Below are 12,515 nucleotides of genomic sequence, written 5' to 3'. Positions count from 1 at the left end.
TAATGCTGCAGCCGCCCACTTCTGAGTGGTGCATGCATAGCATGCAGAACCATCAGTAAACCAGGCCTAGTCTTCTCTTTCTCCATCAACCTATCATAGGACACACCCCATGAGCCTGGGAGCAGAAGGCACCACAACAGGAGTAGAAACCACAGGCTTTTGGGCAACGTCTCCATGTAACTTGCTTGTGCTTCCAGGACCTGCTTGTGCACAATCACATATATACCATTCCCATTTCATAATGGATTGCTGCTGTGCACAATCACATATATACCATTCCCATTTCATAATGGATTGCTGTTTGTGCACAATCACATATATACCATTCCCATTTCATAATGGATTGCTGCTGTGCACATCCTATTTTATGACTTGGTGGGTCAGATAACATCTGGCTCATGAGGGGAAGCTCAGGTTGCATGGTAACTTGGTGGTCCATTGTCAAATGTTCTGATTCCACAAAGGGCCAATAACAGGCCAAGAGCTTTCTCTCTCTCAAAGGGAGAATAATTTTCTGAGGAGGAAAATCCTGAAAGTCTTTTCTGTGATTCACCCACAGGGGGCTGCCAAGCAGCATCCCTATCTGCTACTGACACCTCAAATACCACACGGTCTGCTGGATCATATGGTCCAAGTGGTAGAGCAGCCTGCACAACAGCCGGGACTTGTTGAAGAGCCTTCTCCTCTTCTAGGCCCACACAAACTAGCAGCTTTCCAACTCACTTGGTATGTGGGCCAGAGTGACACACCCCAGTGAGGGATGTGCTATCTCCAGAATCCAAGCAGGCCCACTAGACACTGGGCTGCTTTCTTGGTGGTGGGAGAGGCCAGGTGCAATAACTTATCCTTCACCTTAGAAGGAATCCCTGCATGCCCACACCAGGACTCCTAAGAATTTCCCCGAGGCAGAAGGCCCTTGAATTTTGGTTGATGTTTCCCCATCCTCTGATGTGCATACATGTTACAAATCCGAAGTGGTTGCTACCTCCTGCCCACTTGGTCCACACAGCATAGTGTTGTCAATACAGTGAACCAGTGTGATATTTTGTGGAAGAGGCAGATAATCAAGATCCCTCTAACTAAGTTATGACACGGGGCTGGACAGTTAATATATCCTTGAAGTAAAATGCTAAAGGTATACTGCGGGCCTTGCCATCTGAAAGCAAATGGCTTCTTGTGGACTTTATGGACAGGTACCAAGAAAAAGGCATTTTCTAGATCAATAGCTGCATACCATGTACCAGGAGATGTGTTGATCTGCTCAAGTAAGGACACCACATCTGGTACAGCAGCTACAACTGGAGTCACTGCTTGATTGAGTTTTGACAGTCACCTATCATTCTCCATGATCCATCTGCCTCCTGCACTGGCTAGATAGGAGCATTGTGGTAGGAACCACCACCCCACACTAATTTTTATAGTTCTTCCAGGGATGTAATACTGGTTTTGATTCACTATTTTCCCTGGTGGAGGCAGCTTTAAAGGCTTCCATTTAGTCTTTCCAACCATAATAGCCCTCACTCCACAGGTCACAGGACCAATGTGGGAATTCTGCCAACTTCTAAATATATACATTCTGGGACTGGGACCCACTATAAGTTAATCACCTGACATCCATAAGCCCCTACATTAACTGTAGGGCTACAATGTTTCCTGGGGTCTCCCGGAATCAGTGTCAATTCAGAACCAGTATCAACAGACCCCGGAAGCCTGACAGTTTCCTTTCCCCAGTGTATAGTAACTATTGTAAATACTGTCTGTCCCTCTGCAGACGGATCAAAGAAAAGCTAACAGAAAAGCTCTTAGGTATTTTGTCAAGGTCCTTCCTCAGGAAAACCCTCTTTCATTCAAGGGGTTCTGGGTCTGCAAACTGGCTCAAGTCTGGAGATTGGCTGAGATTTTTCTCTTGCCACAATCTAATGAAATCCATTTTTCATTTGTTAAAGAATTTTCTGCTCGTACAGATCAAATAAAAACGCAGTCGGCTTCATATCTATTCCATACCTGGATTTGCTATGACCATCTAGTGCCATGAGTCCATCTGAGTCATGCCGCCATAAAAATCACTTTGCCTGTGTTGCCCATGATGGGTCAGGCTACTGTGGACACTGATTGCTTTGCTTCTCTTGCCCATTCCAGTAACTATGCTCACCTTGCCCTTGGTGATTCAGGGCTGCCACCTGGCCCCTGCTACCCTGGGACCTGATTAAACCCTTTGCATTTAATTCGTCCAACCGAGCAGCAGCATCTCCACCCTAAGGCTGGCATGGGGAAAGCTCTTCAAATGTGCTGCTGCCACTTTCACCGTTCCGTGTTGTGAATGAAAACTCCTGAATGGTAGCTGTGTCTGACTGTGGACAAAAATTCCTGGAAGGAGTCTGTCTGCAGAGACTGGTGGAATTTCAGTACTGTTGGGAGATTGGAATTTTGTATTTTATCTTGGGCTACTTTTAGCTTCTAGAACAATCATGTCTTACCCCACTCTGTATTGACTAATACTTGTGAAAATAATTAAAAACCTCTTAGAAGCTATTAACTTAGCAGAACACTGGCTTCTGCCAATCCAAGAGTTAAGAATGCCATCAGAGAGCATCTTGGGTCTATAGAACAGCTCCCCCATCTCATTGTACCTGCCTCGGTGGTATACCCCCAATGTATTTTATTTTACTTTTTTTTTTTTGAGCTGAGGATCGAACCCAGGGCCTTGTGCTTGCTAGGCAAGTGCTCTACCACTGAGCTAAATCCCAACCCTTTATTTTACTTTTTTGAGACAAGGTCTCTCTACATAGCCCTGGAAGTCCTGGAACTCACTATGTAGACCAGGTTGGCCTCAAATTCACAGAGATCTACCTGCCTCTGCATCCCAAGTGCTATTAAAGGCTTGTGCCACCATGCCCTGCTCCACCAATATATTTAAAGTTGCTTTAATTTATGGATTTCTTTATTTTGTAAAACTATAAAAACCTTGTGAAACTACTTCCACCTGGGGATATGGAATTTGGGGTAACCTAATCTGTGTTTCTGAGCCATAGTCACTCAAAATGGCTCCAGGATAATATCTTACTCCTTTAAGTTGAGAGCTGTGTTTTTTACGTAGTGTCTTATAGGATTAGTGTCTTCTGGGCCTTCCCATTGTAGAGGATTAGGTTTTATACAGCATACCTACTCTAGCATTGGATCTCCCTGAGCCTTAAAATCCTTTCATCAACACTAAGCCAAGGGATATCAGGCATCTCAAACTCCTTTTCAGTAGGTCATCTTTTGATAAATGCTTCAGCCAACCATTCAAAAAACTTTTGATACCTTAATTTTTTTAATTGTACAAGCTTCCATATTAAACCTAGACTCTCCAATCAGAGGGTCCATATCAATAAACTCACCCTGATCTAGCTTTATATTCTTTCCACTGTTATCCCATACCCTTAAAAATCCATTCTCACACATTTCCCCCAGATTTCTACTAGAAATTAAGTCTGTTTATAGGTCTAGAGACTATTGGAGAGCCCGAGGACGTTGGTATTATCTTGCCTGGAGTCTCCTTCAGGAAAGGTTACGTCAGGTTTGGCAGACAACACAGTATTAATTTCCTCAGAAGGTGGGGGTTGGGATGCATCCTCTGCTAAGGGAGGAAGGACTACTTCCTTGGGTGAGAAAAACCCTTCAGAATCTGAGAGTTAAAAGTCTACAGCCTCAGTAGGGTTCTCCCACACATCTCATCCCAAGTTGAAGGGTCCCAACTTACCAATAAGTCCCCTCATTTTAATCACTGGCACCTCTGAAGTTAGGATTTACATTTTTGCTGTAATTCAGCCAATCTAATAATGGGGGCTTAGGTCTTATTTTCTGCAACTTGAGGTCTCTGGCTACTAGAGAGAAGGTTCTCTTCCAGGGCACGCTGAGGAGCCTTTAGACTGTTTATGCACATCTGGAGCCAGTCAATTGTTTTAAAGGGTCATTCTTTCCCTTTCCCACTGTATCTTGAGGTACTAGAAGTTGGTTAATTTTATCCATAAATTTATTCTTTCTGTTGTCAATTTATCCAGAAATGCTAGATACAACCAGTAGCATCATTTTCCTTATTTTCTCACAAATTGTCAAAAGTTTTATGTATAGAATCACTAAATTCTTTATTCCATGCAGCAAACCTTTCAAATATTTCTAACCACAGGCTTTCAACATGCTCCAATACTACCAGGTGAGTCTTTAGTAACTGTAGGTGTCAACAAGTTGGAAAGCCTATTCCAGAAACTTAAAAAAATGCATCCTTATACTTCTTTTGCTCTAAAAGAGAGGTTCTAAGTTATGAGTTGTGACCCCTTTAGGGTCCAATGACCCTTTCACAGAGGTCACCTAAGACCATTGGAAAACACAGATATTTGTGTCATAAAGTAGCAATGAAAATAATTTTATGGTTGGAGGTCACCACAACATGAAGAACTGTATTAAAGAGTTACAGTATTAGGAAGGTTGAAAACCACTGCTCTAGAACCATTTGTGGTACCAATATCTGTATTATTCAGGGTTCTCTAGAGGAACAGAACTGACAGAATGAATCTATGTATATACAAAAAGGGGATTTCTTAGAGTGGTTTATAGGCTGTGGTCCAGCTAATCCAACACTGGCTGTCTTCCCAAGTAAAAGTCCAGAATGGAGTAGCTGTTCAGTCCAAAAACTGGCTGTGTCAGCTTATCTTCAGTATACACTGGAATCCCAAAGAAGCAGGCTCCAATCACAGAAAATTGGGAGTGACGGCAAGCAGGCAAAGGGGGCCTTCTTCCATGTCCTTTATACAGGGGGCCACCAGCTGTGGCTCAGATTAAAGGTCGACTTTCCTTCCTCAAATGATTTAATTAAGAAAAATCCCTCTTCCTCACAGGTGTACCCAGTTGCTTGGGTTTCAGTTCATTCCAGATGTTGTCAAGTTGACAACCAAGAATGGTTATCACAGGCACAAAGAGGAATGTAGGCTGACACAAAACTCTATGAGATAAGTCTCTGAAATGGCCTCTATCTTCCCAAGTAAGACCTTACTTAGCTTACTTTGAGTAAATAAAGATCCACTTTAAATTCTTTTTAGGACACAGTTACTTCTTTGTTTAAATTGCCTCCTAGAAACGTTGTAACTCCATTCTGAAATTTTGCAGTCCTATGACTCTTTCATGCTAGTCAATATCACAGAATATCGGCGTCCCTCACTGACTTCAGGCAATTGGCTCTAGGACCTCACATGAACACCCTAATCCATCATTTGCTCAGCCATCTTTAATAAAATGGTCTAGCATTTGCATATAACCAGTAGACACTCTCTTCATACAATGTAGTATGTGTAAATACCTGTTCTATCTTATTTTTAGAGAATACTGATGAGAAAAGAATCTGTGCATATTCAGTACAGAAGAACCTTTTTTCAAATATTTTCAGTCTGCAATTCTTAAAGACAAAGCATGGAACTCACAGACAGGGAGGGCAGACTGACCCCGGTTTAGAGATGGAGAATTTGGGGTTTATTTTTCCAATCCTGTACCTGATGGGTGCTCATTATTGCTGCCCAAGCTCAGACTTAGACCCGAGGGTTCCAAGGCTGTGGCTTATTGTCTTTTCTCACTTGGATATCTTTAGTTTTCTGGCACATAAACCACTACTATCACCTAAATATAAAATTAGTTCGCTGCATCATGCTTGCCCTCCAAGTGGCTAGATTTTCTTGATGCAATATCAGGAGAAAACACTTACCCATCCAGGTCTGCTGTTTCAATGTATGTCAGACCGCACGGCTCACTGCTAGAGAGTAACAGTACATCTGCCTGTAATCAGAAAAGCCAGAGAAGAGGAACAGAAGGCTGGCCCCTAGCATTGCAGTGTGATGGAAAGCAGCCTCTCAGGAATAGATGCCCACTCTAAGAACTTTGCAGACTCTTGGTTATTCTCATTATCTGTGACCCATCACTACTACCATGCACGTCTCTCAAAGTTGTTTCATTTGACCTGAAGCTGTGACAGACAGGAGATGGACAAGAACAAGCTTGCCAGAGGAGCCAGCAACACCAGGGTGAAGTGAGGCCGCTGAAGGCTGTCAAGAGGGGTGGGGGCACACATGCTACAGGGCTCCCGACCTCAACTCAAGGAGAGAAAGGGAAAGTCGCGGCCAGAGGAGATACTCACTGTAACAGGGTGATCATTTTCTAGTTTTATTATATCTCCCACTTGGACATTCATCCATTTGTCTTCCTTAACCCTGTAAGAAAATGGGCCTTGAATTTCTGCTCCGAGAGTTTCCCCAACATTCTGTTTTGATAACTCGACAAAACAAAGCAAAAAGAAACAGGAAAGGCCAAAATGAATGAAGACACATCTCAGGAGGGCCACATTGGTTTGGGCAGTCAAGAGCAAGCTCCGTTTCTTTTGACACATCTCTTTCCCCAGCAATTAGCTTTCCTCTTCAAAGGCAGCCATTATATTTTAAAAACTTTCCTAGAAGCCAGGCAGTGGTGGCGCACATCTTTAATCCCAACACTTGGGAGGCAGAGGCAGGCGGATCTCTGTGAGTTCGAGGTCAGCCTGGTCTACAGAGTGAGTTCCAGGACAGGCTACAAAGCTACACAGAGAAACCCTGTCTCGACCCCCCCCCCCAAAAAAAAAGAAAAACAAAAAACAAACAAACGAAAACAAAACAACAACAAAAACCTTTCCTAGAAAATATCAACTCATAGAAGCTTCTATAACACATATACTTCAAAACTACACAGTAAGGTTTTTAATCCCAGTATCTGTGAGGCAGAGGCAGGAGAAGTTGGGTGAGTTCCAGGCCAGCCAGGGTTTACATGGTGAGACCTTGTCTCAAAAAATAAAGTTAAACAGCAGATACCTTACTTTCTTCATTTTTCATTTAATAACATAACTCAGAGGACAGCTATAGATGTGGTCCATCCTTTTATTAAACTGCTAAAATGTATTCCATCATGTGGCTTTACTAATTTTATTTTGTTCTCTCATTAGGTTACCTTTGACCCTTCAAATCCTCATTTACTATAAAAGGGAGCCTGGCAGTATGAGCAGATTCAACAATACTAGCTCTCTTGCCTTCTCCCCCTCTTTTGTATTCCAGTTTTCCAACAGTACTCATAAGGCACTTCCTCTCTGATAACGGACATAGATATATGCATACACGCTCACATGCACGCATGCATTTGGAAACATGGCCAGCCTCTTTGAACAATTCTATAATGCCAAGTACCCAAAGAGCAGGGGAAGAGGGCACACCCATTCTCCATTTCATTTTTCAATGCAGGCTGTCACATACAGTACTTTACCAGATACATGAAGACATAACTTTGTCCAGAACTTTTTCTGGAAAGACCACTTCTTTCCAGAAAATGCCATGTTTATTTTATTTAAAAATCATTTACTATAAATTTACTCTTTGTTTTAGGGATTTTTTTGGTAGAACTGAAGAGTAGAAATAAGCTGTGGAAAAGACATCTGAAATTTTTTAAAAATTTATCTTGGTTTGACATTTACTTTCAAGGGTTCTTTGGGCAGGATTTTCACCAAAGAGAAATGAAGAAAAAGAAGGGTTATAAGATTCTACCTTCTCCTGGAGACCCGAAAAGCTGTTATTTTACTGTATAAGGAACTGTCAAACTATTACAAATGTATTCCTGGATAGTATAATAAAAATGGAGGCCAGATTAGGCAGAGAGGAAGGAAGGCCCCCTGGGCTGAGTGGTACCTCCCAGAGTTGGTAAACATCCTTTTCACACTGCCAACACTTAGAAACACTGATGAGACAAAGCCAACACTCTTTCCGAAGCAAGATGGCCCTTGAAGTGAAAGTGCCAGGGAACAAAAGGGTGAAGCCAGAACAGTAAGCACGCTCTGACGCCGCTCACTCTAGACAGGCGAGGGGTTGTCCATTTCGATAACCCTTCCTCTGAGCTTCAGATCCTCCCTCTATTGTGGCAAGAACAGACTTGGGATCTTGAGAGGCCATGGACTGAACTCAGAGCTTCTCCTAAAGCCAAGATCTTCAAAGGATGACACCATTAGTGTAAAGGCAGCCTAAATAACAAGCTACTCACTGTTAAGCCAGTTCATGCAACTTGAGCTGGAGGGCTGGGGGTTGTTGGGTGGTGGTGAAAGAGCAGGGTGTGGTGGCTGAGGCAGGAGGATTGCCATGGATTGGAGCCTAGTTTGGGTTACCGAGTAAATTCTAGAACAGTCTGACTAGAAAGTGAAACCTTGTCTGAAAAACAAAAACAAAAAAGTCCCCAAACCAACAAAAGGAAAGTCGGAGCTCGCTGACGAAGGTTGTCTCTGGAGCCCTGGCCACAGACTCACTCTTCTAGCTTTCTTTCCAGTTGCTTCTAGACAGCAGTCATTTTGTGATGAGCTTCCCTATATGTATTAAACTAAGTCAACAATGACTGCTCACAAAGTTTAACCAGGGCCTCTGGATAACCCTTAAACTTGCTCGGTGACAAATTCCTCTCCAAAAATCTTGTACAGCCTAAGTACTTGAGCTATCCGAGGGAGTTCATCTGACTAAATTCATTTGGTCAGTTTCCTGCACCCAGTTTTGTCTTTTAAACTGCTATCCTTTCCCTTTCAATAGTAAACCACCAATTTGGTATCTCCAGAACGTTCGGCCATTTAACACTTGAGGAAGCAGTCCACGCTGGTTAAGAGTCAGCAACACAATAAACAGAGGGGTGTGATGCCCCAGAGCGTGGCTAACTGGATGATCTGATACAAACAGCAGGTGTTCAGTGTCGGCAAGGCCACTGTGACAGAGGCTGGGCTGAAATCTTCACTCTGTCCATCTGCATTCCCCCTCATCCTGTTTCCGCTCACACTGATCACTCTTCTTCCACACAATTCCCACTTCCGCAATCCTGCCCACTCTTTGAACCTCCCCTGGAAAGTGTCCCGTAATCGCTCTGTCAGATGTGACTCCATTAGCTTCCACATTCTGCCTTGTGTAGGAACATGTCTGCCATAGCACAGCCACAGTCAGCCCAAGCGCTCTCCTTGGCCGTCAAGCGCCACACTGGACAAAAGGCTACAGTAGACTAGCCAGTGAACTGCGTCGGGATCCTTCATGTCCTAAAGGCCAAAGTCTAGAGGCTAACCACTCTGACCATAGTCACTGGCTATTAATTTCATGCTATAATGCACCAATTGCTTGGATATATTATTTCATTTTTATTTTCTCAGGCATAGTCTAAGACAGAGAATATTATTTCCATTTTATAGGAAAGAAGTCTAGAGAGATCTTAGTTAATACAACAAGTTCAGGGCATGCTAGAGCACATCTACAGGCAAATTCTTAGAACATTTTCTTAGCATACACGAGGCCTTGGATTTGATCCCCCAGCACCCCAAAAAGAAATATTTCAATTAAACAGAAACAGATTCTTTTTAAGTTTAACATGAGGCTCTTTTCACTGTCCTGAATTACCTTTTTAAAGTCCTGACCTCATCCAATGTTAGGACTGTTCCTACTAAACTGGCTTTCCTAAGAGAACATACCTGCCATTCACCAGCACCAAAACAGAGCGGTTGTTGACTTGCTTGTCACTTTGGTGTCTTTTCTAAAATCACACAGAAATCGTTCAGGAAATAGACACATGGAAGACTGCACGTACAATTGAAAAGTTAAAATAGTACCCACTACAGTTTGTGTTTGTCATCCCCCTCTTCCATATCCCAAAGCCTCCCCCCATTGAAACCGGGCTAAGAGGCCAATGTTCAATGGAGGCTTGGAAGGAAGATATAAAAAGAATTCAGGGAAAAGAGACACAACCTTTGTGATACACACACACCACATACACACACACACACACACACACACCCCCTAAAGCCTAGGAGCTTGAAGAGAAATGGCTCGGTCAAAAGCTCCGAGGACAGGGTGCAGTCCAGACAGCACTGGGGAGTTCTTTCTGTACAAAGAACCCGGGACACACAGGAGCATTTCAGCAGATGTGCAGAGTAAAGGGCCGGTATTCAGAGGTAGCAAGAGAACACATACAGCACATGCCCCAGTGACAGGATTCACAAGAACCATCCCCTTCAAGTGGGGTTCTTCCAGGACTGGGAAGGGGCAGGGCAGGCAGAATACTCAGTTCTCCATGCTTCAAGGTTCTCCCAACATTTATTCAAAAAAGACTAAGTTCTGAACCAGAGGTGGCTGGGTTGCCTTACGATGGCAAGTTGAGTTTTCAGTTCTCACTAGAAGGAGACGGTACCAGGGAATGTATGTGGTTCTGAGCTAAAATGGGTTTATACAGCTCAGTTTGTGACTGAAATTTAAACCACTACATGTGCTACACATATATTTTACAGAGTTTAAAAAAAAAAGTAGGAAATGTCATATTCTTAAACTCTGGTCCATAACGTGTCTTGACAAAATCAGGCCTCTTTGAAGACACTGCAAGGCCGGCTTCCCAAACCCCACCTGCAGGTTTCAGATCCAGGCTGACCCCTTCCAATTAGCACTGGCTGTGACAGGCCAGTTTCTCTTCCCAAGGCCAGGAAAAGAGTGGGTCTTTGATGATGTCACAGGGCTCCTAGCTGTGCATGCTACACAGAAGTAGCATTTGGAAAGGGAAATGAAGAACACTGGAGAGGAGAATGTGGAGGGAGAGAAGGAAGAAGGAAGAGGAAAAGGAAGGAACAGGGGACAGAGGGAAGGGGAAAGGGGTGTGAAGTGGGAGGAGAGCCAGATAAAGAAAGGTGCCAGCAAAGCCAGACAAAGCTAAGGGGTCGGGGCTGGGTTATGGGGAGAGGGAAGGAAGTCTGGAGGAAGGCCAGGGTGGTAGAGCAGGAAAAAGCCCCTTTCTGGCCAAGCAGGGACCAGGCAGTGTCATGTGGACATGATATAACCTCCGGGATAGATAAGGGAACAGGTATGAGAAACATCTCTCTCCTTAACATTTCTGGGCACAAGGTAGCTCTGGAAGTCTTCCTGCCCACAGCCCAATTACTAGGTACAGTGTGGGAAGCCCCGGAAGCTACTTCACCACATCATCGATGGCATCTTTCACGCCTGTGATGGATAGCACCACGATCAGGGGTATCACAGTTGTGTACCATGCCAGGGAAGAGATCTGAGGAATCAACTTTGAGAAGGAAAAAGAGAGATCTTAGGTCAGGAATCCCAAAGAATAACACACTTCCCCAAATTTCTCGCCCTCAGCATCATTTTTACCTCTCTGGGTTTATTACTATAACCCAAAGGTTATAGTTTCTCTTCACTATATAACCTCCCTACATTGCTAAATTCAAGTAAACATTTCCAAAAGACGAAGGAAAGGCTGTATGCTACCACTTACATGGTATGAATGCCTCTGCCTTAGTCCTAATGGGAAAGAGTCATCCCTTCTCCAATAATGAAAGGAGTTGGAAGGTAGAGTGTTTACAGTTCACATGGCAAGGATAGAGAGATGGCTCCATGGTCAAAAACACTGATGCTCTTCCAGAGGATCCAGGTTCAATTCCCAGCACCAACCATCTTTAATTCCAATTCTAGGGGTTCTGATGTCCTCTTCTGTGTGTACCAGGCATGCATATGGCACATAAACGTGCATGTAGGCACACATACATAAAACTAAAATGATTTGAAAACAGTAGGCATGGGAAGACCATGTATTCTCCCACGTTTTCAGTACAAGGGAGGGTGAGACATCTGTCCTCTTCTCTCAATGTGAGGCTACCCTACATGGATCCCTTCCACTGTGCTGGCTCTCATATTCTATGCCATTCTTTTCCCTTGGTATGTGAAACTCCTATCACAGAGGTTGGCATGAGAAGAGGAACAGGATTGTGGTTAGAGCTGAGTGAAGAATCTGCTTTCTTATGGTCAAGCTGGACTGTGGCTGTACAGTCACAATGAAGGAGCTCCCGCTCCATGGGACTCCTTTATTTGTCTCCTTCAGACAGAGGCTTGCTTCACATGGATTAACCCTGACTTCTGCTGTGCTGGGGAACTGGTCAAAGGCCCCAGCTACCCATCTGTCAATGTCAAATTGAGAGAATATCTTCCAGTCTAGGTACTGATCACAAGACCTGACCCCAGAGAGATAAGAAAACACTGGAAAATGCCTTAGCAGGCCATACCTGTAAGAACAGCAAAATAAGGAAATAAGCATTTGCAAGTCTCTGGAACTGTTCAAACAGGTTCATGGGCAGGAAGTTAAACAAATTATATTTTGAGGTCTTGATGGTATTGTCCTATAGGTAAAATACAAAAACAATAACAACAAAAAGCAAACACAAGTAGAAGAACCAAGAAGCTAGTGCAAAACTGGTTGGTCTGTTTGTTCCCTCAATATTCAGGATATAATTATTGAATGTAGCTACATATTAAACCTGTGGCAGGAGCTATGGATACAGAGGTGAATGAGACAGGGTCACAGTAATAGAGAATGAGACTATTTATATAACTGTATTGAAATCTCATATCCATCATATAAGGTGAATGTTACCACATCCATTTTCTAGATGAATGAACTAAAGA

General features: G+C 43.4%; 1 protein-coding gene across 1 annotated transcript in view; it reads right to left on the bottom strand.

Annotated features, from left to right (window-relative positions):
• Window positions 1-12,515, bottom strand: part of LOC118577872 (phospholipid-transporting ATPase FetA-like) — an 80,731-nt gene that overhangs the window by 49,327 nt on the left and 18,889 nt on the right. The window contains exons 4-8 of the mRNA XM_036178540.1: window positions 12,116-12,229; window positions 11,020-11,118; window positions 9,530-9,591; window positions 6,164-6,236; window positions 5,735-5,805 (exon numbers count right to left, since the gene is read on the bottom strand). Coding sequence (XP_036034433.1) covers window positions 5,735-5,805; window positions 6,164-6,236; window positions 9,530-9,591; window positions 11,020-11,118; window positions 12,116-12,229 — 419 coding nt within the window. The remainder of the gene's footprint in view (window positions 1-5,734; window positions 5,806-6,163; window positions 6,237-9,529; window positions 9,592-11,019; window positions 11,119-12,115; window positions 12,230-12,515) is intronic.

Source organism: Onychomys torridus, chromosome 2 (genome assembly GCF_903995425.1).
Source record: "Onychomys torridus chromosome 2, mOncTor1.1, whole genome shotgun sequence".
Taxonomy (NCBI): Eukaryota; Metazoa; Chordata; class Mammalia; order Rodentia; family Cricetidae; genus Onychomys; species Onychomys torridus.
Note: the sequence above shows the minus strand (reverse complement) of the source record. Positions and strands in the feature narration are given on the sequence as shown.